The 26,163-nt window shown below is 46.4% G+C and overlaps 1 protein-coding gene across 1 annotated transcript; it reads right to left on the bottom strand.

Moving 5' to 3' along the window:
- Nucleotides 1–2,403: 2,403 nt before the first annotated feature.
- On the bottom strand, nt 2,404–24,680 carry LOC136636189 (uncharacterized). Its single transcript, XM_066611131.1, has 15 exons — nt 24,593–24,680; nt 23,530–23,817; nt 20,524–20,754; nt 18,866–19,108; nt 16,155–16,379; nt 14,959–15,207; nt 14,109–14,185; nt 10,853–10,914; nt 9,520–9,743; nt 8,873–9,126; nt 7,634–7,762; nt 6,046–6,184; nt 5,368–5,430; nt 3,904–3,966; nt 2,404–2,962 (listed from the first exon to the last, which is right to left on the bottom strand). The coding sequence occupies exons 1-15, from the start codon at nt 24,678–24,680 to the stop codon at nt 2,670–2,672; spliced, it is 2,628 nt and encodes an 875-aa protein (XP_066467228.1). The 3' UTR covers nt 2,404–2,669.
- Nucleotides 24,681–26,163: the final 1,483 nt, after the last annotated feature.

The raw sequence follows: 26,163 nt of genomic DNA on the forward strand, positions 1-26,163 counted from the left end.
GGGGCGGAGGCGGGCTGGAGGCAGCGCGCACGCCTCGCCTGCTCCCTCCCCGCGCCGGCGGCAGGAGGAGCGCGCAGGTCCTGCTCGGAGCTTTCCTGCCCGCCTGGGCCGAGGGGGGCCGTGCGCGCCTGCAGGGCAGGGAGGCCGAGGGAAGGGGCTGGCGCTGTGCTTCGGGAGCGGCACTTGGGCTGCAGGTGCGCGCGCGCTCAGCCTCGAAGCCGCCTGGGTGACCGGGGCCAGGCACTGCCTCTCAGGCTGCAGTCCTCTTCTACACACCTCCCTGGGAGTAAGGCCCATAGATCCCGGTGGAACTTACTTCTGAGTAGACATACACAGCATTGGGCTGAGCCTCACCTACCTCGCAGGGTTGTTGTAAGGGCAAAAGTGGGGGAGGAACTCTGTACACCACCCTGAGCTCCTTGGAGGAAGAGCGAGATAAAAATGTGGAAAATAAGAGTGCTTTATCCTTGGAGCACCTAAAGGTGCGCTTGCATCTTCGCCTCGGCTGGGCCAGTCTGGTTTTCAGGTTGTCGGATCATCTGATCTGTCCTCCAGACCCCTGCGCCCTGCCAAATGAGAAGGAGCTCCAGGCAGTCGCCCATGCGCCTGAACGGCCATGATTATGTGCCAGGAGCCTTCAGAACTGTGCTGTGTGGCATGTGCTTCATTGTGTGTGTGTGTGTTCTGGTCTCCTTTCTGTCACAAACATCACCCTTGGGGTCAGGGAAGGACCAGGGGGATTCCCAAAGCCAGGCAGGATGCAGCCCACACCCTCCTCCACCAACCCAATCCACCAAAGCCCCAAGGACAGTGTGCTCTGCTTATATCACCACAAGCATCCCAGGTTCTTTTAAAATACATTTCCTTGGTCAAAATATTTCACTTAATCTTCATTTATAAGGTTTTTATTAGGAAACTTTAAGGGAGCTCCAATTGCTCCAAAGACATTAATACATGCATTACAGTAGAATAAAACAAGAAAAGGTTAGCTAACTAAACAAACTAAAAGTTACCAACATTACAGGTCAGCCATATAACATTTTTTCCAGCACAAAAGCTGCCAGCCCCAGCTTGCTTGCTTCCTTCTGCTGTTCCTGTGAAGAACTCTCTGAGGACCCACACCCAGGTTTTATTCTCTAAATCAGGGGTGCCCAAACCCCAGCCCTGGGGCCACTTGCGGCCCTCAAGGACTCCCAATGCAGCTGTCAGGGAGTCCCCAGTCTCCAATGAGCTTCTGGTCCTCTGGAGACTTGCTGGAGTCCGCACTGGCCAGACGCAACTGCTCTCAACCTGAGAGCGACTGTTTGACCTCTCACATGAACTGTGGGATGAGGGCTCCCTCCACTGCTTGCTGTTTTACATCTGTGATTCAGTAACAGCAGCAAAGGAAAGGCCAGCCTTGCTTTGTGCAAGGACTTTTATAGGCCTTGAGCTATTGCAAGATCTTCATTCATTCATATAAGTTCATCTTTAATATATTCATTTATGTAAACTTATGTAAATTAATTCTTCCCCCCCAACACAGTGTCAGAGAGATAATGTGGCCCTCCTGCCAAAAACTTTGGACACCCCTGCTCTAAATTAGCAATAAACTACACCTGGGTAGCCTCAGATCTTCTGCTCAGCAACCAGCTTAAACCATCTGAAGGGAAAAGGCACTTGCCCCACCCCATGACACTTTCCAAAAAGGGGAAACCACCCTAGTGTTCAGCTCAATATTTCAGGCATGAGAAAAGTGGTCAGCATTACAAGTGGTGAAGGGAAAGGTGACTGTCCTTTTTGTTCAGTATCTTCTTTCAAAGCTTTCCTAGAGCATCTTCTTCAGCTGCTTTGGGGGGATCACCTTTAACGTTCTGCCCAGACTTGGGTTATGCTTTAGAATCCAGGAAACAGGATATCATAATAGAACCAACTTATGCCCTGAAAGTGTCTGTGCCAAAGTGGCAGCTTCAGACTGTCCCTCAAGGGTTTCAGCTCCCCCTTGAGATACAACCAAAGAATGGCTAGACCCCATCAAAATTCATAAGACGTGTCATTAATTTCAGTTGGTCCTAGTCATACTCATTGCATATCACCTGCTAACATTTTTAAACAGGTTGTGTCAAATCAAATCTTTATTATGGTCTCAGACCAGCAAAAAACAGGTTTTGTGTTCTTTGGATTCCAATAAACCTGTCCTTTGGTTTGTACACATCAAATCTGCATAATTCTTTACCTGAAAAGGCAATTTGTCTTCATGTCTCTGTCACTATCCAGAGCTAGAGAGCCCACATCTTAAGAATCAAGCAGCAGGGGCAAGGGGGTGGTGTAGTAAGACAGGGCAACCCACCCCTTCCTGAATAAGCTGAGACCAAGTGAATACAATTTGAAAGTGAAAGAAGTTTATTTAAAAAATGGAGTAATTTAAACAATGAATGGAAAAGTGCAAGAGATAAAAACAGGCATTGATCAATTAGCAAAAGATGCTCAAACAATACAAAACAACAAAGGATAGTGGCTACTGCATCTGGATAACTCAAGAGCTTCTTCAGGATCCTGAGGCATGACAGAAGCCTGTGGCTCACACAGATGTTATAGTCCATTGGGGGGGGGGAGGCTAGACATTTCAGGTTTGATGTTCTCAGTTGCATTTATTTCACTATGACCAATCAGTAGCCTCAATGTCCTTTCTAAGAAAGCACTGCCAATTTGCTAAGCCTATCTGCCTGTTGTTTGAGGTTGGCAGCTTTCAGCACCTCAATGGTCAACTCTATGGCATAATCTGAGTAGTATTGAAACAGCAGGTTTTTCAGGTCCAAGGGATCTGCGTGCTGTAACCGTCCTTCGGGGATGTTGTCAAAGCGCTCCTTGACAGGGAAGTTACGGAGTTTGTCCTTGAATCTTTTCAGGTCCTCCTCCTTCAAGTCCTCCAGAATATATGTCAGGTGGTCAAGCTTGGTCTTTGGTCTGCTACTGAGTGCTGCTGGTCAAGAAAACCAAAGCCACAGTTTGAGATCAGCATGTATGGTCCTGGCAGCCTTCTCGAGCATCCTCATTGCAATGACTGGCACAGATGATGATATTTATATATTGCTTTTCAACAGTATAGTTAGTATATGAACTATTCTTTGTGGTTTTACTTTCTGGGGCCTACAGGAAAGCTGGGGACAGTTTTTAAGAGAAGGTGATTTGAGAGAAGCTGGGATTTCCCAGGGTGAGCAGGTATGTTTCCCAGCAAGGAGGTGCAGCAGTGGGGAAGGCTGATGTGCTGCAGCTTGAGGGGAATGGCTTGTGTCTTCCTTCTGGTTTTCACCGCTTGCACTGCATCCTAATGAAAAAGGGGTAACACATTTTCCCCTTATCAGAGGTATCATACAGGAAACCTTTTATCTTTCGTAGTCCTTTTGGAGGAGAATTTATAACGTTTGTGGTATCTGAGAATGTCAAGGCCTAGAATAATTGCTGCAAAATCTGCCAAGCCTGCACACAGGGCTGGCACAAGAGGCCCTGATGCCTGAGGCGGCATTCCAAATGCTGCCCCCCTTACCCGATGATGTGCCAGCCTCTGCTCCTCCCACTCTCCAGTGTTCTGCCCCAGCACTCTCCTCTCCAGCCTTCCACACTTTCTCTTCCTCTCCGTCCCACTCTTCCTTTACCAACCCAGGGAGTGGAACAGCAGCACAGGAGGTAGGAAGGGGGGCAGAGATTGGCATTTCCCACCAACATGCTTCCTGAGGTGATCGTTGGTGTCATGAAAGGGCCGACCCAACCTGCACATTCTATGGCATTCTCACTCCGGAAATCTACAATTCAGTCCAGTGCACCGGAATAAGGAGTGGGGGAGCAGGATGGTGCTTGGGTTTTACTCCCACTCTATAGTCATGTGGATTATGTGGTAGGATCTAAGTCATGCCTCTGTAATACCTGATTCTGCTTTTTCAGGTGTTGCCCCAGAAGTGCAAGGCTCTTCCTGAATTAGCACATCCTCTAGAAGAAAAGAGAAGAAATAGGAATGGAACTTTTCTCCCAAAACAATTCTCTTCACACTGGGTGTTCTCACAATCAGGGAAGGGTAATGCTGCCCCTCTGAGTATCATCTTCCTCTGACTCACATATATGGCCAAAGCACCTGCTAATTCAAATGCACCTACATAAGAACAGCCTCACTGGATCAGGCCATAGGCCCATCTAGTCCAGCTTCCTGTATCTCACAGAGGCCCACCAAATGTCCCGGGGAGCACACCAGATAACAAGAGACCTGCATACTGGTGCCCTCCCTTGCATCTGGCATAGCCCATTTCTAAAATCAAAGCATTCCTCCGAGTGCTGAGGACTGGCCGGGTCTCTTTTAAATCAAATATAGTTGCAGGAAATAACAGCTCTGGGGAAGAGATCTGTGCATGTATTTTACACACACACACAAAAGTCATTTTTCCCTCCCTATCCTCTATGATGAGAGGCTCTGGACTCATCAGCAGTTTGCCGCCTCAACTGCTGACACTGTACTTTTCCTTACCAGTTTAGATGCTCCAGAGCCTGTTTCTCTGGAGCTCAAAATTCATGGCTTCTGGCACCTTGATTGTCACTTGCACACTGTAATCCAGGAGTCTTCTAACTATGGCCTGGTGTCCACAACCAGCCCATAGCAAGATTTTATCCGGCCCTCAGCAACTTAAAATATTTTTTTTCCCAATCATGTGGTCAGACAGTTAATATGTGCAGTTCTGTCTGCTGTGCTCCTTTCCCTATAGCTAGATTGGTGAAAGCCTGGCTAACCTTCATTTTTAGTCACGTGGGCCATATGCTTTGAGAGACTGGTGTACCAAGGCAGGGTCAAGGGGGACAAATGCCCCAGGGTGTAATACCTGCAGGGGCAGCAGTGCATTCCTCACCCTCCCACTACCTTTCTTCCCCCACACAGAGGCCTACTGAGGGCCTTGAAGCACCACTTCCAGAACTGCTGTGAACTCACTAGATCAGTGTGTCTCAAACCTGTGGGTCAGGACCCACTAGGTGGGTCATGAGCCAATTTCAGGTGGGTCCCTATTCATTTCAATATTTTATTTTTAATACTTTAGACTTGATGCTACCATGGTATGTGACTGCAGTTAGGGAAATGTTACAGACCTGTGCTTTTAACAAGCTACTATGTACTTTTAACAATGATAGTCAATGGGACTTACTCCTGGGTAAGTGTGGGTAGTATTGCAGCCTAGGATTGTTAAAAATGTTCCTGCTTGATGATGTCATTTCCGGTCATGACATCACTTCCTGTGGGTCCTGACAGATTCTCATTCTAAAAAGTGGGTCCCGGTGCTAAATGTGTGAGAACCACTGCTACAGTCACATGGATTATGTGGCAGGATCCCAGCCATGCCTCCGTAATACCTGATTTTGCTTTTTCAGGTGTTGCCGCAGAAGTGCAAGGCTCTTCCTGAATTAGCACATCCTCTAGAAGAAAAGAGAAATATGAATGGAACTTTTCTCCTGAGACAATTCTCTTCACACTGGGTATTCTCACAATCAGGGAAGGGTAATGCTGCCCCTCTGAGTATCACTCATCAGATAATTAAATACCCTCCTCCTCTGACTCACATATATGGCCAAAGCACCTGCTAATTCAAATGCACCTCAAAGCATTCCTCAAAGTGTTTAGGACTGTCCAGGTCTCTTTTGAATCAAATATGGTTGCAGGAAATAACAGCTCTGGGAAAGAGATCTGTGCATGTATCTTACACACACACACACACACACACACACACACAGAGTGATAAAACACAAAAATAATCTGATTGCAGTCATATGGATCATCTCAAATTGCACTGCTGTGAAGACAACATGACATCTTAAACAGAGAAAATCTTCAAGTATGGTGTGTTGGTCAGGAGTTGGCAAGCAAGGGTCCAGCTTGGAGCCTTATAAAACAGACAGGGTAAAACTCCAGGATCAAGTAGGAAAGTTTCTGTAAAATGGGAGGAAACGGGAATTCCCCCCTTCCAGTAGTCTAATGCAACATGGCTTCATTGCATCCACCCGTGCAAACATGGCACCGCACACAGTCCATACCTGGATCCAACCAAGTATCCCAAAGCAAGCAAAGATCTTCCTTTTTTTTCACACTGAGGCGTACTTCATTTCTGTATCGTAGTTTAACTTCAACAAAGGACTGTAGTTGTCCTGGGCTCTTGTAGAAAAAGCCAAGCTCCTGTTGAAGAAGGAGGTAGGAAGCCTTGTGAGATGCAATGACTCTGAGGTCATGGACCGCAATCTCAGTACCAGGTAACTGTTAATCCAAGGCTATTCTAAACACGCTTGAAGGTTGTCATTGTAATAAATCATGTGTCCCTATCAATACTATCCAACAATGGTATTATATGTATAAATATGATCCCAAATATGATTATATGTATAAATATGATTCACTCCCGAATTGGCCTTTTCAGCCACACTAGACGCTGTTCCAGAACCACCTTTCAGAGCGCGATATCATAGTCTTTCGAGACTGAAGGTTGCCAACTAACTAACTAACATGATCCCAAGAAGCTTTACTGTTGCAAGTTAACAAATCTGACTCTCAGAAGCAGCAGAAAGTGTTACAATATAATGCCAGATGGCTGTAGACATTTCTGTTTGAGTGAAGAAGCAGCTGTGTTACCATCTATGGCAGAGCCAGTTAACGGAGTCTTCTGGATACTAAAGTGCCAGGTAACTGTGCTGTTACTGTACTATGTTTTATTATTCATATAAAACACACATCACATTTTACAGAGTAACATCAGCTAGCAAGACAGGCCAGTTATAGCCTTGGTAGACCCTGACAGTAATGCGAAAGTCCTTCGACATTCCAGCGACAGCCTGCGCACGACTCGTCTCAGACTACTTGCTTCTGTACTTTTGCTTTTGCCGTACGATAAGAAATATGCACAGCCGCAATCGTGGTAACTTCATGTGGTAAATCAAAAGTAACTTCCCCCATCATAGAATGCGAGAGTCAGAAGGGACCTTGGAAGTCATCTAGTGCGACACCCTGCTCAGCGCAGGTGACTACAGCATTCCTAGCAGATTGCCATCCACCCTCTGCTTAAAAACCTCCAATGAAGAAGCGCCCACAACTAAATGAGGCAGACTGTCCCAATATTGGACAACACTTCCAGTTATGTAATTGTTTCTCATGTCTAAGTTAAATCTACTTCCTTGTAGAACCCATTCGTTCTAGCCCTGCCCTCAGGAACCACCAAAAGCAACCCCCCCTTCTTCTATGTGACAGAACCTCCAAAGAAGAAGAGCCCACAACTACATGAGGCAAACTGTCCCAATACTGGTCAACTCTTCTAATTAGGAAATTGTTTCTCAGGTTTATCCTAAATCTACTTCCTTTTGAAGTTTCAACCCATTGGTTCTAGTCCTGCCCTCAGGAACCACCAAAAGCAACCTTCCCCTTCTTCAGTGTGACAGCCCTTCAGACAGCTACCATATTTCCCCTTAGTCCTCTCTTCTCCAGGCTAAACACACCAAGCTCTTATAACTGTTCATCACCTCTGAATCAGCTCTCTTCTGCATCTGGAAGGCTGCATGCTTACTCAAGTGAAGAGGGTTACAAAGACTGTTCAGCACTAGATTATACACACATCCATGAAATGATGTATTTACTGACTTTTGGGGTTATCCTGAGTTCAGGGCAGCTGGACACAGTGCAGCAAGTGCCAACATATAGGGGCTTCTCTATTTGAGGGGGTTTCCAAACATGTGATGATTTCTGCCTTTCCTCCTCAGTTTTGATGGCCTGTTTGAAGGGAAAGGAAGAACTTCTCACCAAAGTTGACAAGGCAAAACACCAACATGAAGCAACATTATATTGTCTCTATTGGAATCCATTTAAATCAGGCAAATTGGAGCCTCTCAGAGAAACTTTCCTTCACTCTAGAGAAGAAGTGCCAGAGGGGGGGCATGTTTGAGATGTACACAGTTATGCAAGGGATGGATAGAGTGGCTAGAGGGATGTTCTTTTCCCTCTTACAGAACACCAGAACAAGGGAACATCCACTAAATTGAGTGTTGGGAGAGTTAGAATAGACACAAGTAAATATTTCTTGACCCAGCGTATAATTAGTCTGTGGAACTCCTTGCCACCGGATGTGGTGATGATCTGGCCTAGACGCCTTTAAAAGGAGTTTTGACAGATTTCTAGAAGAAAAGCATCACAGATTACAAGCCACAATGGGTACATGCAGCTTCCTGGTTTTAGGATATCCTAGAATGCCAGGTGCAAGGGAGTGGAACAAGAATGCAGGTATCTTGTTGTCTTGTTTGCCCACTGAGGCATCTGGTGGTCTGCAGAGGACGGGAGGAGGCAATCAGGGGCGAGGGAGCAGGGTGGGAGAAGGGCTCCACTGGATCCTGAGCTTCGTGTTGGACTGCGCAACCCAACATGGAGACTCTTGATTCTGCGCGAGCCTAAGGGTTGCCGCAGAATTGAGCAGTACCCTATTGTGGGGTTACTTTCCTTACCCAGGGGAAGGGAGAGAACATGCCCTTCCCCCAAGTTGCAGCCAGTGGCTGCCCGGTTGCATTTAGGATGCTGCGGTGGCCCTGCGTGCCAGGCAGTTTAGGATTGGGCTGTCCATTGGTTCATGTTTAGTTTTACAGTTAGCAACAGAAGGTGTGGTGGAGTGATGTGTACCTAGGAACCGATGAGCTTTTTTGACAGTCCTGATTCCACTGTGCTGAAAGATACAAGGAAGGATTTCCATTTATGTACTCCCTGAAAGCATTCTAGTTGATGTACTACCATTCCCCAAGAACCATCTCCATTAACTTGTCCTGTCCTGTCCTTCCTGGTGCTCGATGATGATGATGATGATGCTATAGCAATTAGCTCTTTGTCAGTTCTCACCTGTATAATGGAAGAGTCATTAGGGATCAGATAGAGATGAAGGGTTGTGATCTTCTTCTTTGCTTGGTAAAGCAGCACCACAGAATGGAAGGGAAAGCATTTATTGTAGATGTGTGCATACACCACGCTCAGAAGAGAAAATGTGGGATCTTCCAGCACAGCATGAAATGGGCTAACTCGTGCTGGTTCCTCCAGGATCATCCCACCATCCACGAAGTGAGCAATTTTCAGGTGAGAAATGTCAGCCTTTCCTTCTGCAAATAGATCAGAGGACAACAAAGGTTTTCATCTATTTTTAGTGACACACAGCGATGCGGGAAAAACTCCCCTGGGTGAGTTCTGGAACATAGAAATGAGAAGCCAGGCTAATGCCAACCATGGACCAGAAGTGATGTTGCCTAAAGCCTAAGAGAAGCAGTACAGGTGGGTTAGTCTCTGATTGCCATTGGCTGAAATAGTCGTGTCTTGCAGGTGTGGCAGAAGAGGGCCTGGAGAAGCAGAGGGTTAGGAAAGGAGGAGACGGAGCTGAGAAAGCAGCAGGCCAAGTGAAGCAGGTAGGAAATGTGACTTCCACAGCTGAGGCATCTCACCTGCCTGAGAAAGGATTCCATGTTATGGCTTATCTTCTCCCTTCAAAACTGCCCTACCTGTGAGACACACAAAATGAGGGAGGTGAACAGCTGCCACCTCCTCTGCTGGATCTGCCTGGATGTCAAACAATGGACCAGCCGCCAGCCACTGATACTTCTCAGCCTCGCTCAAGTGGGTATCCCAGGAACGAAAGGCGTATTCAACAGTCACCGCTGCCTTCACCTCAAACCTGAGTTCAGTTACAGAGCAGAGGAAGGTGCCTGCCTTGGGGAGGTGGATTCTGCAGGTCATGGGGGAAGGGAGGGGAGGAATGGGAAAGCATAATTAGTTTCCCAGAGAGTCTGAGAGGAAAGTAATTAGATTCTAATTGGACAGACAAATAAGCCAGATGTTGAGGAAAATTTAATACAACAAAGACAAAGTTGTTCCAATTGACACTCTGAAAGATTTACTCCATGTAGTGGCACAAGAGAGCCACTGCTAACCAAACAAGGAGATAGTCAGCTGGCACTGTAAGGTGTACAGAAGGATGCATGAGATTAAATAGCTCTTTGAGAAATACAATCATAAGCAAACCAATCACCATTCAAAATCGCTTTCCTAAATGTCTGGGGGGTGATTGCCTGACAAAGCGCAGCAGCTTAAAAAGTGCAGGTAAAAAGAGGAAATCATAATTTTCAGCTATGCCACTCGCAGCCCAGCCCTACCTGTGGTAATGCAGTCACACCAAAGGGGCATGCATTGGGGCATGGCGGAGTTTCAGGCCCAGGATGTCTCCTCCAGGTAAGGGAAGATTTGATCCCTTCCCTTAGGGTAAACCTTTGCCATGCATGAGATTTGTGCAAGTTACTTTGCTGCAAAAGCCTTCTCCCTTTTTGCCTGTGTAGTCATGACTGGCTCTGAAGGTGACGAGAAGCGGTCGTTTACATCAGCGGCAAGGCACCTCAAGAAACTCAGCATTTTGCCCCCCCTCCAGGAAAGCCAGTGCTTCTAACACAAAATTGTGGAGGACATTTAATAAAAGAGAGACCAAATTGCCCCAGAGAACACTCTGAGATATTTATTCCACGTAATTTTACAATATTTGATTTGCCCCTGAACAACCTGAGTCAGATTTCAGTCCTGGATGATAAACCCAGGAGATGCTTACTCCAGACCCCAACGGACTGAATTCCTAGAATAAGTGTTAAAAGGGACATAGAGTTTCTAGAAAACTTCTAGAATACAGGAATAATTGTAGGAAAATTGTGGGTCTGTGGATATGATCAAATTCCTCAGAGTTTTTGAATAGGGTTACACATATACTCTCTAGTCTACATTGAAAGGATTCTCCTCACAAATTGACATCAGGCTCTAAACCCTTTCAGGAGAGTCACTCTGGATCCTCACCTGTATGTCTTCATTTCTCCATTAGCATCTGCAACAACCTCTGGTTGTACTTCTGGACATGTCTGGAAAACAGAAGATAGCATTTAAAAAATGAGTCGCTGGAGGCGGGGACCTACTGACTGACCTTGTGGAATTTGAGTTCTTTGCCATTCTGACACAGTTCAACAAGATTTCCAGTACTCCTAAATAGAATGCCAACTAAATTTCAGGTCTGCAGTCAGCAAGGCCTCCAGCTAGAGTTTGCAGTCATTCTTATTCCTCTGTATTATCAAAATTAGGGGCCAGAAGGGAAGGTTTCCAGAGAGGACTGAAACTCAGAGATGCTAAATGCATCTCTTGACTTGAAAGGCCTGGATTATAATTCCAGTAATTGAGGATAAAACTCCTGCCTCCCAAGAGAGTTCTCGTTTTCTATCTCACTTCCATTTTAAACCATTGGATCTAACCCCATTTTACAGCTAAAGTGATGAAAGCTGAATATCTAACTACAATCTCCAAAAACCCACCCAGGATACTAAAGGCCTGATCCAAACATGCAGCTCTGTCATCAGAACTGGTGTCACGAAAACTGCTCCAGAACAGCATAGAGTCATGTGCTTTTGGAGAACCTCCTCAGATGTTGGGGAGGACCTCACATGCAGAAATGATGAAAAGTCCTGCCAGCATCACTAAGTCAGTGGGGTGAGTGGTGCAGGGCAGGGAAGTGGGAGGATCAGGGTGGATTGGGAGAGGGATGGGGAAGTGTCATAAGAACATAAGAACATAAGAACAGCCCCACTGGATCAGGCCATAGGCCCATCTAGTCCAGCTTCCTGTATCTCACAGCGGCCCACCAAATGCCCCAGGGAGCACACCAGATAACAAGAGACCTCATCCTGGTGCTCTCCCCTACATCTGGCATTCTGACTTAACCCATTCCTATAATCAGGAGGTTGCGCATACACATCATGGCTTGTACCCCATAATGGATTTTTCCTCCAGAAACTCGTCCAATCCCCTTTTAAAGGCGTCTAGGCTAGACGCCAGCACCACATCCTGTGGCAAGGAGTTCCACAGACCGACTACGCGCTGAGTAAAGAAATATTTTCTTTTGTCTGTCCTAACCCGCCCAACACTCAATTTTAGTGGATGTCCCCTGGTTCTGGTATTATGTGAGAGTGTAAAGAGCATCTCCCTATCCACTCTGTCCATCCCCTGCATAATTTTGTATGTCTCAATCATGTCCCCCCTCAAGCGTCTCTTTTCTAGGCTGAAGAGGCCCAAACGCCGTAGCCTTTCCTCATAAGGAAGGTGCCCCAGCCCCGTAATCATCTTAGTCGCTCTCTTTTGCACCTTTTCCATTTCCACTATGTCTTTTTTGAGATGCGGCGACCAGAACTGGACACAATACTCCAGGTGTGGCCTTACCATAGATTTGTACAACGGCATTATAATACTAACCGTTTTGTTCTCAATACCCTTCCTAATGATCCCAAGCATAGAATTGGCCTTCTTCACTGCCGCCGCACATTGGGTCGACACTTTCATCGACCTGTCCACCACCACCCCAAGATCTCTCTCCTGATCTGTCACAGACAGCTCAGAACCCATCAGCCTATATCTAAAGTTTTGATTTTTTGCCCCAATGTGCATGACTTTACACTTACTGACATTGAAGCGCATCTGCCATTTTGCTGCCCATTCTGCCAGTCTGGAGAGATCCTTCTGGAGCTCCTCACAATCACTTCTGGTCTTTACCACTCGGAAAAGTTTAGTGTCGTCTGCAAACTTAGCCACTTCACTGCTCAACCCTGTCTCCAGGTCATTTATGAAGAGGTTGAAAAGCACCGGTCCCAGGACAGATCCTTGGGGCACACCGCTTTTCACCTCTCTCCATTGTGAAAATTGCCCATAAATGGGAGGGGGTGGCACTTGGCATGGACAACTTGCAGCACATGCTACCCCACTTGGAGTCAGCCAGCTTGCCCCCTTTGTCTCCTCACACCAGCTAAAGAGCTGCCACAGGTGCAAAAAGACCCATTACCAATCATGAAGCTTACAGAGGGGTAACAGAAAATTTTTTTCCAGGGAAAATGATAGGATTGGGCTGTAAGTGATAGCAGTAGAATGAGGCATATTCAGAATAGGGGCTAAAATGTGGTTTGAGACCCCACGCCAAAGAGATTTGGCCATGCTTTACTGCCTCTGTAGACAGCTATGTGGGAATGTAACAGCATCCTAGGAGGGGATGCAGTGGCATAGCTGATGATTGTGTAGCCCGGTGCCAAGCTCAAAATGATGCTCCGGAAGTGACGTCATAACCGGAAGTGACGTCATGCCCAAGCATTTTACAAAGTGCAAATTGGGGGGAAACCTGCCTCCTCCCCCTAGCAGCTCGCCATCCACTTGCTCTGCCATACCAGTGGCATAGCTAAGGCATCTGTCTGCTACCTGAGGTCAAAGAAGATTTGTAGCCACCTCAAGATAAAATCAAATTTAATTATGTAAGGGTGCAATCCTAACCCCTTATGTCAGTGCTTTCCAGCACTGATATTAGGGCAATGCAGCTCTGAGCTAAGGGGACAAACATTCCCTTACTTTCAGGAGGCCTCTATGAGTGACACCCAACTGCAGGATGCAGCACATGTCCCACTGGCACCGCTATGCCAGTGCTGGAAACCGCTGACATAAGGGGTTAGGATTGCACCCCGAATACATAAAACCTGTGCCCCTGATTAGTTTAAGGCACTGTGCCAGGGTGAAGAGGGACAATTATTTCTCCCTGCTAAATATAAGAAGAGCACCACTTGAAAAAGCGCCTCTTTACACAGTTAGCAGGTGTAATTCTATTATGATACATGGAAACGAGAGCTCATATTAACACCTTATTGGTTCCATGCTATATCATAACAACATGTAATTGGCTCTCAGAACAATCAGTCTCATAGGTTAGTTCTGAGTCAAGAAAATCCGCTTTTTATTCCATAAGACAGTTGGTTAATTGGTAAATCTGGTTAATTGACCGTAATGTTTGATAGACTACTGATATTCCAATGCAGTTTGTTTCACTGAATTCTGCATTACATTATGTTTCCAATGATATATAACATGACGGTATTATTCATACATACCAAGATTTTCACAATTTTGGTCACTAGTGTCAAGCTCGGTTTGTTGCCCCCCTAAAGTTTGATGCCCAGTGCAGCTACTACGCCCTAAACCCCCTTAGTTACACCACTGAGGGGATGCATCCTAGCACTGCAACAAAGGCCCTTACCTGCTCATTCCTACACAAGTAGCATTTGTCCTTTGCAAGGGTGTCAGGGATCAAGCCCTCTTTGCTGCATTTCCTTTCTGCAATGCAAATAGTTGTTAGAGATTAGCAGCATGGGCCAGCAGTTTCTTATTGATCAGACAAAGAAGATCTTATCTCTTGGAAAGTCTGAGCTTCAACTCCTAAGGAGATCTTCCCATGGTGCACCAGTCTCAGCCACATCCAGTGGTTTGGTTTATCATTTAATGAGTGGGAAAGTGTGTATGAATTGCTTGCCTTATTTATCAGTGATTTAACAGGCATTATCCAATACACCTCAACATTACCCAGAGGAGCTCAAGGCATTGCTTGTGCTAGCAAAGAAGTCAAAACATAAGGGCCCAATCCTATCCAACTTTCCTGCACTGATGCAGCTGTGTCAATGGGGCACGTGCTGCATCATGGGGTGGAGAGGCAGTCACGGAGGCCTCCTAAAGGCTGCATTGCAGCTGCACCAGTGCTGGAAAGTTGGATCGGTTTGGGCTGTAAGTTAAGCAGCAGTCCTGAACTGTGCTTTGAGTATGATGTTTCTTACAATGCAACTGCAACCTGGAAAGAAAACAGCTGTGTTTTCCCCCAATTAGACTGTCATTCTGCAAACAAGACAACACTTGTACTGCCACAAACTGAATCCTAAATGTCACCCAATCATTGCTTTTCTTCTGCATTTCTGTTCAGTCAGTTTTGTTTTATGCAGATGGTAAAGTGGTGCATTCCACTCAATGGGGCTAACTCATGTCAGTGGCTAATTACTCTATACTTCAGACATTGCTGTGAGTTGATGATCAGTGTGAGTTGAGCACCATCCACTTACCCTCAAGTTCCTTGATCAGGAGATCATTGGTTCTTCTCAGGGCCTCATAGAGACGGTCTTTCCAGTCTCCATTCCAGCCTGGCACCACCTCATAGAGGAGCTCCATTTTTTCCTTGTCAGTGTCCCTCTTCAAGATGTCAGCAAACAAAGAATACTGGATTGTTGTTTCAGTCAGTGATGTTGCCACACGGTTAACCCTAGTGACATTTTCGATCAAATTCTCCTTGTGTCTCTCAACAAAGTGCCCCTCTAAGAAAAGCAAAAACAGGATATAAGAGTCTGGTTTCGGTTTCCAAAGGAAGAGAGGAAGACACCTGATGAAGTGCAGTTCTAGTGTTTCAGAGCAAGAGAAATAAACTACCAGGCACCCAGTCACACACTCAGTCCCCAATATGTTTTGACCTGTTTCTCAAGGGACCACAGGTGGATTAGACATTAGTGAATCCTGATGGCAAATATTCTGCCCTGGCCACGCTGTCTTCTAGAACTGCCAAGCAGTGGACCTCCGGTGCTTCACCGGTGCTAGTCCAGAGCCAGGTTAGCACCGGCAGAGCACCAGTGCTAGGGCCTGCAAATATGCCTTATGGTACATTTGCAACAGTGCATGCCAACAGTGAGCTGGCATGCATTCTGTAAGATTGGGCCCACAGATGGATAAGTCCAAAACCCCCTTTTTAATTTAGTTGGTGGCAACTGCGGCAGAAACCCAGAGGTGCCATCACCATGATCCTGCCATCACCACCAGATCGCCACTCCCCTTAAGGAGGAGTATGGTGATTCACACTGCCCTGGTTGGGAAACACTGGGAAATGACCCTGGTTGGGAAACACTGCCTTAGAGGGAATAGAGCTCTTAGGTTTTTCCAAGTTCTCAGGTTTGCACCTGGCAATTTCTGCATTTGGGAAACAAGAAAGAGGCAACAAATACCCATCAAAACACACATTTTGCTTGGCTTTTGAGGAGGGATGATTTCCCTACTGACACTTTTTAAAATTACAGTATATATATTTGGTTATTCTATGCCAGTTCAATACATTTATTCTTGTTGTGTTACAATTTTTTGTCTGCAACTTATATCATTGATAATAGTTTCTATTTTATTGTCCTTTTTATACATTTTGCTTTGTTATATTTACTGTTTACCACTTTTGAGCTTTCGAAAAATGGTTTAAAAATCTCTTAAATATTCACTCTACCTTCAAGTTCTGCAATGAGGGGTCCATGTGTTTTCTTCAGCACTGTGTAGAGACGGTCTTTCTGTCTCCTGTTCCATGTTGGCACCAGTGTGTACAATTTCTTCATTGTCTTCTCGTTTGAGTCCTCTCTCTGAAACGTTGGAATTCGGAGCCGCCATAAGATTGAGTCAACTCTGGAGACTCGATGTGTCAATTCCTCCTGGTGCTTTTCAATAAAATGTTCCTCTGGTGATAAACACATTACATAACTTTATATTCAGTTTTAGAAATAATAGGATTTGGGGAGACTCCCAGGTGCTTTTTAGCCAGAGGCTTATGCAAACAATGTTCCTGGGATGCTCCTTATCTCAACAGTTAAAATATAACTGGTGGTGGAAAAGCTCCTTGCTACTTTTACTGTCATGAACCCTACCAGTATTTGGGGAATAAACACAGATGAAGGGCACAATCCTACCTAATGGGTGCTCTAGCAGAGCGCATGCTTCGCTGGTGTGTGAGGCCTCCATGCATTGCAAAAGTGCACTGTAAAGTGGTTTGTGACAGTGTGAAGGCTAGGCGCACTAGTGGGAAGGCCAAGGCCTTCTTGTGCATGCTGGCCCAGTGGAGGATGCCCACTGGAGCAGGCAGGTCCCTTGCCAAGTTGCACAGACGTGGGGGCAGGTGGCAACAGGGGGGGGGGGTGTCAGCAAATCACAGAGGACAGGGGTTGGCAGAGAATGGGGTGAAATGAGGAGGGGGCAGGATCGGCAGCATCAGCACATGCTGCATACTGTTCTCCCTCTTTGGGCCTGATCCACCAACACGGATCAACTTAAATTTGTGCCAGCTATATTGGAGTTGGGTATGAGTAGATCTGATATGCAGGCAGGGGTTTTCTCCATGACAAGGGGACAAATATCCCCTTCCCCCGAAGCAACCTCCCACCTGCTAAATTCTCCTGTAGGATGCAGCGCACCCCGTGCTGACCATGTTGCATCAGCACTAGGAACTTAGCTAGGATTGGGCTGGAAGATTCACAGGTAGAGGAAGCAATGCACACTGTTTGGAGAAGATGCTGCTTCTATTCAAAATCTGCAGAAAGTCTGAAAATACTGAAGGGAACAAAATCTTTTTTGTTTGCATTTGCATTCCACTCTTCTTCTATGGAACTCAGAAGGGAAACCACTGGTGGCTTTTCTCACCATTGTATCCTCATTGCTGGGAGGATAAGTGAAAAATCTCTGCTCAGCCATGGAGCTTGCTAGATGACCTTGATCAGACAAGTTTGACTAAATGAGTGGCCCCAGCACACTTTGTGAGCTGCCTGCTTGTGCAGCACTGCTCCACTCTCCTTGGACTTGTGCCACCTCCTGTGGTGTCGCAAGTTCGAGGAGACCTGAGTTTCCTCTTACCTCTGGCTGATCCACTTTGGTGCCCTTTCTTGCACTGGATACGCCACCAGCCCCCTGGCTTGCCTGTTCCAGCGCAAGATAGGATTGAGCTGTTAAGAACCTAATCCTATCTATTTTCCCTCTGCAACCAGTGCAGCAATGTCAAAATGGCTACCTCTGTATCCTGTGGGGGGGACGGGGACGGGACAGCAGTTATGGAAGTCTCCTCTGGGTAAGCCTTCAAAGTGTAGAAGGGTCTACTTGGACCTGAGCTACCAGTTCAATAGCACTAGTTCATGTGGACCCACACCATTTGATCAGGTCTGGGAAGGGAGCTAGGATTTGGTGGCAGCCACTGTTGCTGTCCCTGCCCCCTTTTCAGACCCGACCTGCCCTCCCCATTGCTGCTTCATTCCACCCTTCCCTGCCCCCAATCCACCCTCCCCACCCCTTCCTACCTGCCTTGCTGGGTATACTGAGCTCCACTAGCGAACACAGGAGGGTGTTGGTCTTTCCACTGGTGCTCCTGTAGCATGTCATTTTGCAGTTTTTACAACTGCCATAAGGCAGTTGCTGGCAGTGGAACACACCTTGGCCCACATAGGACAGAGCCATAAGTCCCACTGATTTCAGTTGGATATAGTTATTTTCTAGGGCTGTTTCTCTAACTGTGGGTCTGGATCCACTTGGTGGGTAGGGACCCAACTTCTTTGAAAACAAGGATAGCTAGATGAGCACTCCTCTGCAGTAGCAGAACCAAGTTGGACTGTACAACCTCAAGAAAAAAACAAAATAATAAACTTCTTAAATAATGCATATTTTAGGTGAAGCGATTTTGTCATTCATCATTGTCAATGTTACAGATAGTGTCCAGGAGGGCCCAAAAACATTTGTGATTTCTGTGCTGAATATAGTTGCACAACAGCAATGCATGTGCTTCCTGGAGAAAATGAGATTTCATCAGGTAAAGAATTTTGCACTTGGAATGTTGGGGAAAAAATTATATCATCACAAGACAGCCACAGCCTATGGGAAAGAGGTATGCACTATGAGCAAAAGATAAGAAATTAGTCAGCATTCACTGGACAATTAACTGATTGTGCAAAAAGACAGTGCATGCTTGAGGAGGCATTCCATAATTAAACCACCTTCAAAAGTAGCACAATCTTTTACTGTAATGCTGATAAACAGAACCTCTCCTATAAATCCAATACAGTACACAGCACTGGTGACTGCGTATAGTGCAAGAGAAACTCTTTCCTTCTTTATATAGCAAACAATGCAGTACAGCTTCACCAAAATGTGCCAGGCGGACACTCTGCCTCTAGAGTCTAGACATACCCTCAAGCCTTTCGATAACGTGCCTGTTGGTTTCTGCCAGAGATCGGTACAGCAGGTCCTTCTTCTTTCTGTCCCACGTTTGCTCCATCTGGAACAGGACTTCCATCTTCAGCTTCTCTGTGGCACAGTTCACAAGACTTTGGTAGTCTTTCTCATCAAGTACAAAAGTACGAAGATCACTGAGAGGGACTTCCGTCACTTCTTCGATCAGATCCTCCTTATGCCGATCCAGAAAATGTCCCCCTGAGAAGCGAGACACATGAACATCATGTTAAAAAATTTCTGTATGCTCACAAGACATGGAACCCACAACTTTTAATTAAAATGAGGGGCAATAAGGGAGAAAACACACAGATGGCCCAAACCTATCCCTTAGTGCCACTGCCAAAACTAGCATTCTGACACTGGAACATGCTTTATGACCATCATAAATGGACTTCCAGAAGTTCGTGGAGCTGAACGCCTCTGGCCTACAACCAGAGGCCCTGGAGGTTCAATAGATGACAGTGGGGACAGGATCACCCACTGATTCAGGTAGATTGGCAGGAGGAGGGAAGAACGGGGTGAGAAGCGGGTGGAACAGGCAGGATGATCAGATGTCCTCTTTTCTAGGACATGTCCTCTTTTTTAGGAAAAAGAAAAGAATGGAAAGTTCTGGAAAAGAACTTTAAAATGTCCTCCTTTTCCCTGTGAATGGTCCCCTGCAGGCGGCGAATAGCCTTCTTAATAAATTATATGCAGTATAGTTTTAAATTTAATAATACGTAATATAGTGTTAAATTAACCACATTAAATCAATATATGAGTGTTTTTAGCAGGGATGGGCACTCAAGTCAGAAGACTCAAGCTGGAGTCCCACAAAACATGTTTTTGCTAACCTGTGTACACTTGTGCCGATGACTTGGGCATTAATGAATCTGAGGCCACTGACTCAGCACTCTATCTGTGTCTGGGTGTGCTTGCTCACTATCTGTGGTGTGACCTTGTGGGACCATCATTCAGACCAGGCAAGCAGTAGGGAAGTTCCAGCCAGGAGGCAGGGAAGGGATAATGTTTTGCTTTTGCATCAAGCAGGAGGGAGGAGGTGGGAGCAGGCTCCCTTGCCTGTGACCCTCCTCCCTCATACCGCTTCTGTCCTCGCTCTCTTGCAGTCTGTCCCTTTCCCTCCCACCTTGTTTATAGATGGGATGGGACATTACGGGAGTATTAAAGGAGAACCCCAACACACACACACACACACCCTGGCAGCAGCCCCATTTTTTTCCATGTCTGGCTTTTTAAAGGGTAAAACTCGCAAAAATGCTCTAGGTGACTTGGAAAGTCTGCCCATTAGGACTCAAGTCAAGCCACTCTGGACTTGCCCATCCCTGGATTTTAGCTTTCATTTTGACATGACCTACATTTTTCTTGGATGTCCTACAGTTTGGGGTCCCTTGTCCTCTTTTGTAGTTAGGACATTTGCTCACTCAGGGAATGGGAGAGAGTTGAGGGTATGATGAAGGCGCACTTGGCATGAGCCATCCAAACCTCTTGACTGGCTGGGGCTCCACACTGGGAATTGTGGGCTTGGTGCAGGGTCAGTTTCCCCTTCTGGAAGGATTGTCAAAAGCTCTGGAGTTTGGCGAGTTCTGCATTAATGGCTCCTACAGCATATTTACCTGCAAGCTGTTCAATAAGCCGCCTGTTGGTTGCCCTCAAGATACGCTGCAGCTGATCCTTGTCGCCTGTTCTCCAGCTTGACATCCATTCATACAGTTTCCGCATTGGCTGATGGGCATCCTTAATTTCGTATTCTTGTTCACGTGTTAATATGCCACGCAGTTGTCTTAAAATAAGGTCCATCCCAAAGACACGTCTAATCAACTCTTCCTGGTGATTCTCAACAAAATCTGGGAAGAGAAGGTAGAAAGACAGACCCTCGTACACAGATCCTGCCTACACAGAACCCACAGTCAGAACAGACTGCCTGGTCCCTTTTGACATCCTGCAGAAAGGCACCAATTCTCACAGTATCTTTTCAATTTTTCCAGGGTACTTGAGTATCTACACTGAGAACTGTGATTCAAAGTGCCTCACGCGGGATTCTCCCAAATCTGAAAAGAAGCTGCTGAAATTTTCCATGCATATGAAAAATGCCGTGGTTGAAACATACCATGGCTTTTTAAGAATACTAAAAAGAAGGTTACAATGTTTAAAATGTGATAAGAAGTAAAAAAAAAAAAAAAAAGATGTCAATAAGGAGCAAGATCCTTTGAGAAGACAGGGTGTGGTATCAACAGTGGCCCCTAACAGGTCTGGGAAGCATGGGGTTAACACCAGGGCCTTAGAATGCAGTGAGTGTGCTGCACAGCTGAAGCCACTTGGAAGCAACAGGGCTCTCAAGGGAAAAAAGCAGAATCTGGAGAAAGGAAAGGGTGTGGGTAGCAGGAGGAGGAAAGGCTGGAGGAGGGAGAGAGGACTAATGGACTGGTTGATGGACTAAGGGATCTTCTGACTGACTGACTGACGGGTAATGGACTACTGAGGATTGCTGGGACAAGGATGGCTGGAGACTGCTGGGTGGTGGAGAGCTGAGGGGCACTGCTGTACTTAGGAGAGCTGCTGCTTTGTGAACTGGGAGGAAGGACCCTGCAGCCCCACAGGCAAGTTACCTACTGGTTACCTTCCAACTGCCACTGGGGTTCAGTAGTAGTTTTGCAGACTGCTAGAGCTAGCTGAGCCAGGGGAACTAGTTAGCTTAAAGTGGGCATAACTTCTCTAGACCAAGTTTGGAAAGGGAATTTGGCAAAACAGCAACAGGTGGCAGGAAGAAAAAAAAAAGAGGGGGTAAAGCCTCATTTGCCTAAGGAAAACTACAGTACTTGACTAGAGTCCGGACATTAAGAACGCCAATGGATAGTAGTGACCCCAAGGATCACATCATTCAGTCAGGAGACAAAGGGCCATCTCTTGATTAGATCCTTGGTGTTTCAAAGGTATAAAGAGGAATTTAGGAGGGGGGTTTATGCTTGGCGTTTGAGAGGTTATCCTCCCTGCCTCATCTTCTCATCGTAGATGGGGAATTTCTGCAAATTTTGGAGGACAGCGAAGGTCATACTTTATGTCTTTTCAACTTATGCCTGTAAGTGATAGGTTCAGTATAATTTAGGAGTTTTTAGGTTTATTGCTTTAGTTGTGTCTGTGTTAGTCTCTGAGGGGGTTTTCCCTCTTAATGTCTATTACCTTCTCTTAAGTGAAATGTATATTTTCAGTATAATTTCAGTATATTCAGTAAAATCAAATAAGCTATTTGGCTAATTTATTGTGAGTACAGAAGGGAAGGGGGGGCAGGTAAAATTCTGTCTTGAAGTTTTGGTTACCTTGGTGACTAGCTAAAGCTGAGTCCCTGGTAATTAAGGGGGGCTGTTAGCAGCTTGTAAAAGCTATTGTTGGCTAAGAGGCTGTATATGCCTAGCCAGTGTTTTTATCAAAGAGGGTTGTTAAAGGCTAATTTGCTGTGTTATGATGTGTGCTGAAGTACCTGTAGCTATAAAGCTCTGACACATCCTGTTTGTAATCCCCTTTACTCACATTTTTGAGAGACCAAGTTGCTGAAGCAAACTGCAAAACTTGGCTGAGTGTTGTAGCTGCTTTAAGAAACAAGCATCTCAGTGGCAGAGTGAAAGTTTAGTTGTGCCACAGTGGTGCATTGGGAAAACATTGTTTTTTATAGCCCTCTTTTACAGATGCCTCTTCCACAGAAATAAAAGGCCTGTAGGATTAAGCTGTTATTGGGTGAGGTGACATTATCTGAGACTTCCCAGGTAAGAGTGCTAATCACTTCCTTACACAGCTTTCTAAACCAATCCAGTTGTCTGCATATATGTCTGGCTTCCATTGTCTCTCTCATAATCCTATACAAACAAATCTCTTTTTATCTAATGGGTCTTACTCCCAAGCAGGGCCTAGGAGAAGGGGGTAAAGGGGGTCATTTGTACCCGGGCCCAAGGTCTAAAGGGGGGCCCAGAAGCCAAAGGAAGGGGCCCAGAAATTTCCTGAGATCTGACATTTTCCTATCTACTCAGACTTGTTGCCTGTATGGGATACTGGGGACACTACTGATGCCACATGGGTGGGTAGACCTGGGCTCCTAAAACTTTTCCAGCTGTCCCTCCCTGCTCCTGTTCTGCTCGCCCATCACCACCCTCCCTTACTCTGTTTCACCCCTCTCCCTTTGCAAAGGGGCCCAAAAGAAACTTTGTACCCCCTGATAAAATTCCTCTCAGAAGCCCTGCTCCCAAGAAGGCCTGCAAAGGACTGCAGCCTTGGGGCAGAGGAGGGTTGCAATGGCAAGTTTCCTGCTTCGAACGTTTTTGAAGGAGATTTTATTATTTCCTTCCAAGTTCCTGGCCATACACTCCTCAATGTCTTTCTTGGCCTCGCATTATCTTTTTACAGTTATTTTGCCAGTATTTGTGTTCATTTTTATTCTCCTTATGAGGGGAAGACTTCCACTTATGGAAGGAGGCTTCCTAGCCCTTTACAGCCTCTCCAACTCTGCTCTTTAGCCAATGCTGGCACTTAGTCAAGCCCTTCCTCCTTTATGGTATGTACTTCAGGTGGACCTCTATTACTGTTGTTTAAAACAGCCTCCATGCACACTGGAGAGACTAGACTGTTTTTACCTTTACGTTCAAGTTCAGCAATAAGGAAGTGGTTTTTGGTCTTCAGCGCCTCGTACAGCTTGTCCTTGAAGGAACCGTTCCACGTTGGCACTAGCTTGTAGAGCTCCCGCATTTTTTCCTGACTGGTTCCCCTTGAGGATATTTTTTGGTACTCTTCTTCATTCAGGATGGTGCTGTGCAGCATATCCAGGACACCCTCCACCATAGCTGTCCGCTGGATCAGCTCCTCCTGGTGGCGCTCAATGAAATGCAGCGCTGGGGAGACATGGGCCCAGTGAGACCGCCCCCCTGTCAGAAAAAGAAATAAGATCAATGAAACACCAGAAGCTTAAACAAGTGTACCAGTTATTGTCTTTTCCCTGCAGTCCTGGGAAATGTAGGGGAAGCCAGGCATTTCAAGGCTCTGCATAAACCATCGGCCACTGCATGCTACAGCCCATTTTTGAGAGAGCAAGTCTAGTTTCACTCATGCTTGCCACGCACACAACAGGCATTCTTCCCAATGATTTGAAAGCTGGAAATTGCTTCTCTGTTGCCAGGGCTGGCCCAGCCATGAGGCCAATGGAGGTGCGCAACTCAGGCCTCCAGTAGAGATAGGGGGCACATACCTCCACTTGCCCATTTCCCGCCACTGCTCCTTCCCCGTATCTCTGGATTGGAAAATCCAGAAGGGGAAGAGGAAGTGTGGAAGAGAGTCTAGCCACTGCACCTTCCACACTTCCCCTCCCCCTCCATGTAGCCACTACCCTCCCTCCCTCCACACTTCCTTTTCTTCACCATCCCCCTCTTCCCTTTCCAATCCACAGGAGGAGCCATGGAGCTGAGTAGGTGGACAGAGAAAGGTGCCCTGTGCTGAGGCAGCCACCTCTGCCAGCCTCGTGGATGGGTCAGCCATGGTAACACACTTGAGTAGCACATGTTTGGGTGCACATCTCAATTGACAAGTCACAGGGAGCCCAATCCTAATTATTCCTAACCAGGCTGACAGCTGGCAGAACCTGAGTTCCTCCAGCCTAAGTGCCTGCCTGCTGTGGAAAATGACATTCTGTCGATGAGCTGGTACTTCCACTGTCGAACACAGAGAGGTCACCACCACAATTGTCGGCAGCAGTTCTGCCAATGAGCTGGCACTTCCACTGGCAGCAGTTCATGCTTGCTGTCTGCTGGAGCCAATAAAGCAGCAGAAGGGGTGAGGATGGCAGAATGGGACAGGGATTGGAGAAGGTGTGGTGGGCGGAGGGCAGGAATCAGCAGAAACGGCTACACCAATATCCTCCTCTTCATTTTGGCCCCAACACTCCGCCTTGTCTCTAGTCAGACAGACTGGTGTCAGCTAAAGAGCTAGAGCTGGTGCAGGTTCACGTCATCTCAGGAGGGTGTCCAGGAGGATGCCCGAATGGCTAATGAGCCAAGTTAGAGAGGCTGTAAAGGGCAAGGAAGCTTCCTTCCGTAAATGGAAGTCTTGCCCTAATGAGGAGAATAAAAAGGAACATAAACTGTGGCAAAAGAAATGTAAGAAGGTGATACGGGAGGCCAAGAGAGACTATGAGGAACACACGGCCAGCAGCATTAAGGGGAATAATACAGTTGGCATCCTTCAGTCTTGGAAGACTATGGTATCGGGCTCTGAATGGTGGTTAGTGTCCTCTCCAATGCGTGAAGCCTGGGTAAAGTAGATATGGAGGATAGACTGTTACCATGTAGCAAATCCCCCCTCTCCACGTCGCTGAAATGGTCCAATGGAAAGGCAGAAGCCAATATGGCTGGTTCCAGCGACGTCGCAGGAGTTGCCAGAACGTGACTGTTCAGCCATGAACTGCCTCAGGGACTCCGGCTCTGGATTTTGCCTCGAGGTTGACTCCTGAAGCCTTTTCCATAACTGAACGTAGCCACAAGGCAGTGGAGGTTTGGGATCAGAGTCTGAGAGAAGGGGAATAATAAAAGCTTCTTCAAATATGTTAGAAGCAGGAAACCCGCCAGAGAAGCGGTTGGCCCTCTGGATGGTGAGGGAGGGAAAGGGGAGATAAAAGGAGACTTAGAGATGGCACAGAAATTAAATGAGTTCTTTGCATCTGTCTTCACAGCAGAAGACCTCGGGCAGATACCGCTGCCCGAACGGCCCCTCCTGACCAAGGAATTAAGTCAGATAGAGGTTAAATGAGAAGATGTTTCAGACCTCATTGATAAATTAAAGATCAATAAGTCACCGGACCCAGATGGCATCCACCCAAGAGTTATTAAGGAATTGAAGAATGAAGTTGCTGATCTCTTGACTAAAATATGCAACTTGTCCCTCAAAACGGCCACGATGCCAGAGGATTGGAGGACAGCAAATGTCACACTGATCTTTAAAAAGGGAAGGAGGGGGGACTCGGGAAACTATAGGCCGGTCAGCCTAACATCTACACCGGTTAAGATGGTGGAATGCCTCATCAAAGATAGAATCTCAAAACACATAGACGAACAGGCCTTGCTGAGAGAGAATTAGCATGGTTTTTGTAAGGGTAAGTCTTGCCTCACAAACCTCTCTGAATTCTTTGAAAATGTCAACAGGCATGTGAATGCAGGAGAACCCGTGAACATTATATATCTGGACTTTCAGAAGGCGTTTGAGATGTCTCGCACCAAAGGCTA

The sequence above is a fragment of the Tiliqua scincoides genome, unplaced genomic scaffold (genome assembly GCF_035046505.1).
Source record: "Tiliqua scincoides isolate rTilSci1 unplaced genomic scaffold, rTilSci1.hap2 HAP2_SCAFFOLD_96, whole genome shotgun sequence".
Lineage (NCBI taxonomy): Eukaryota > Metazoa > Chordata > Lepidosauria > Squamata > Scincidae > Tiliqua > Tiliqua scincoides.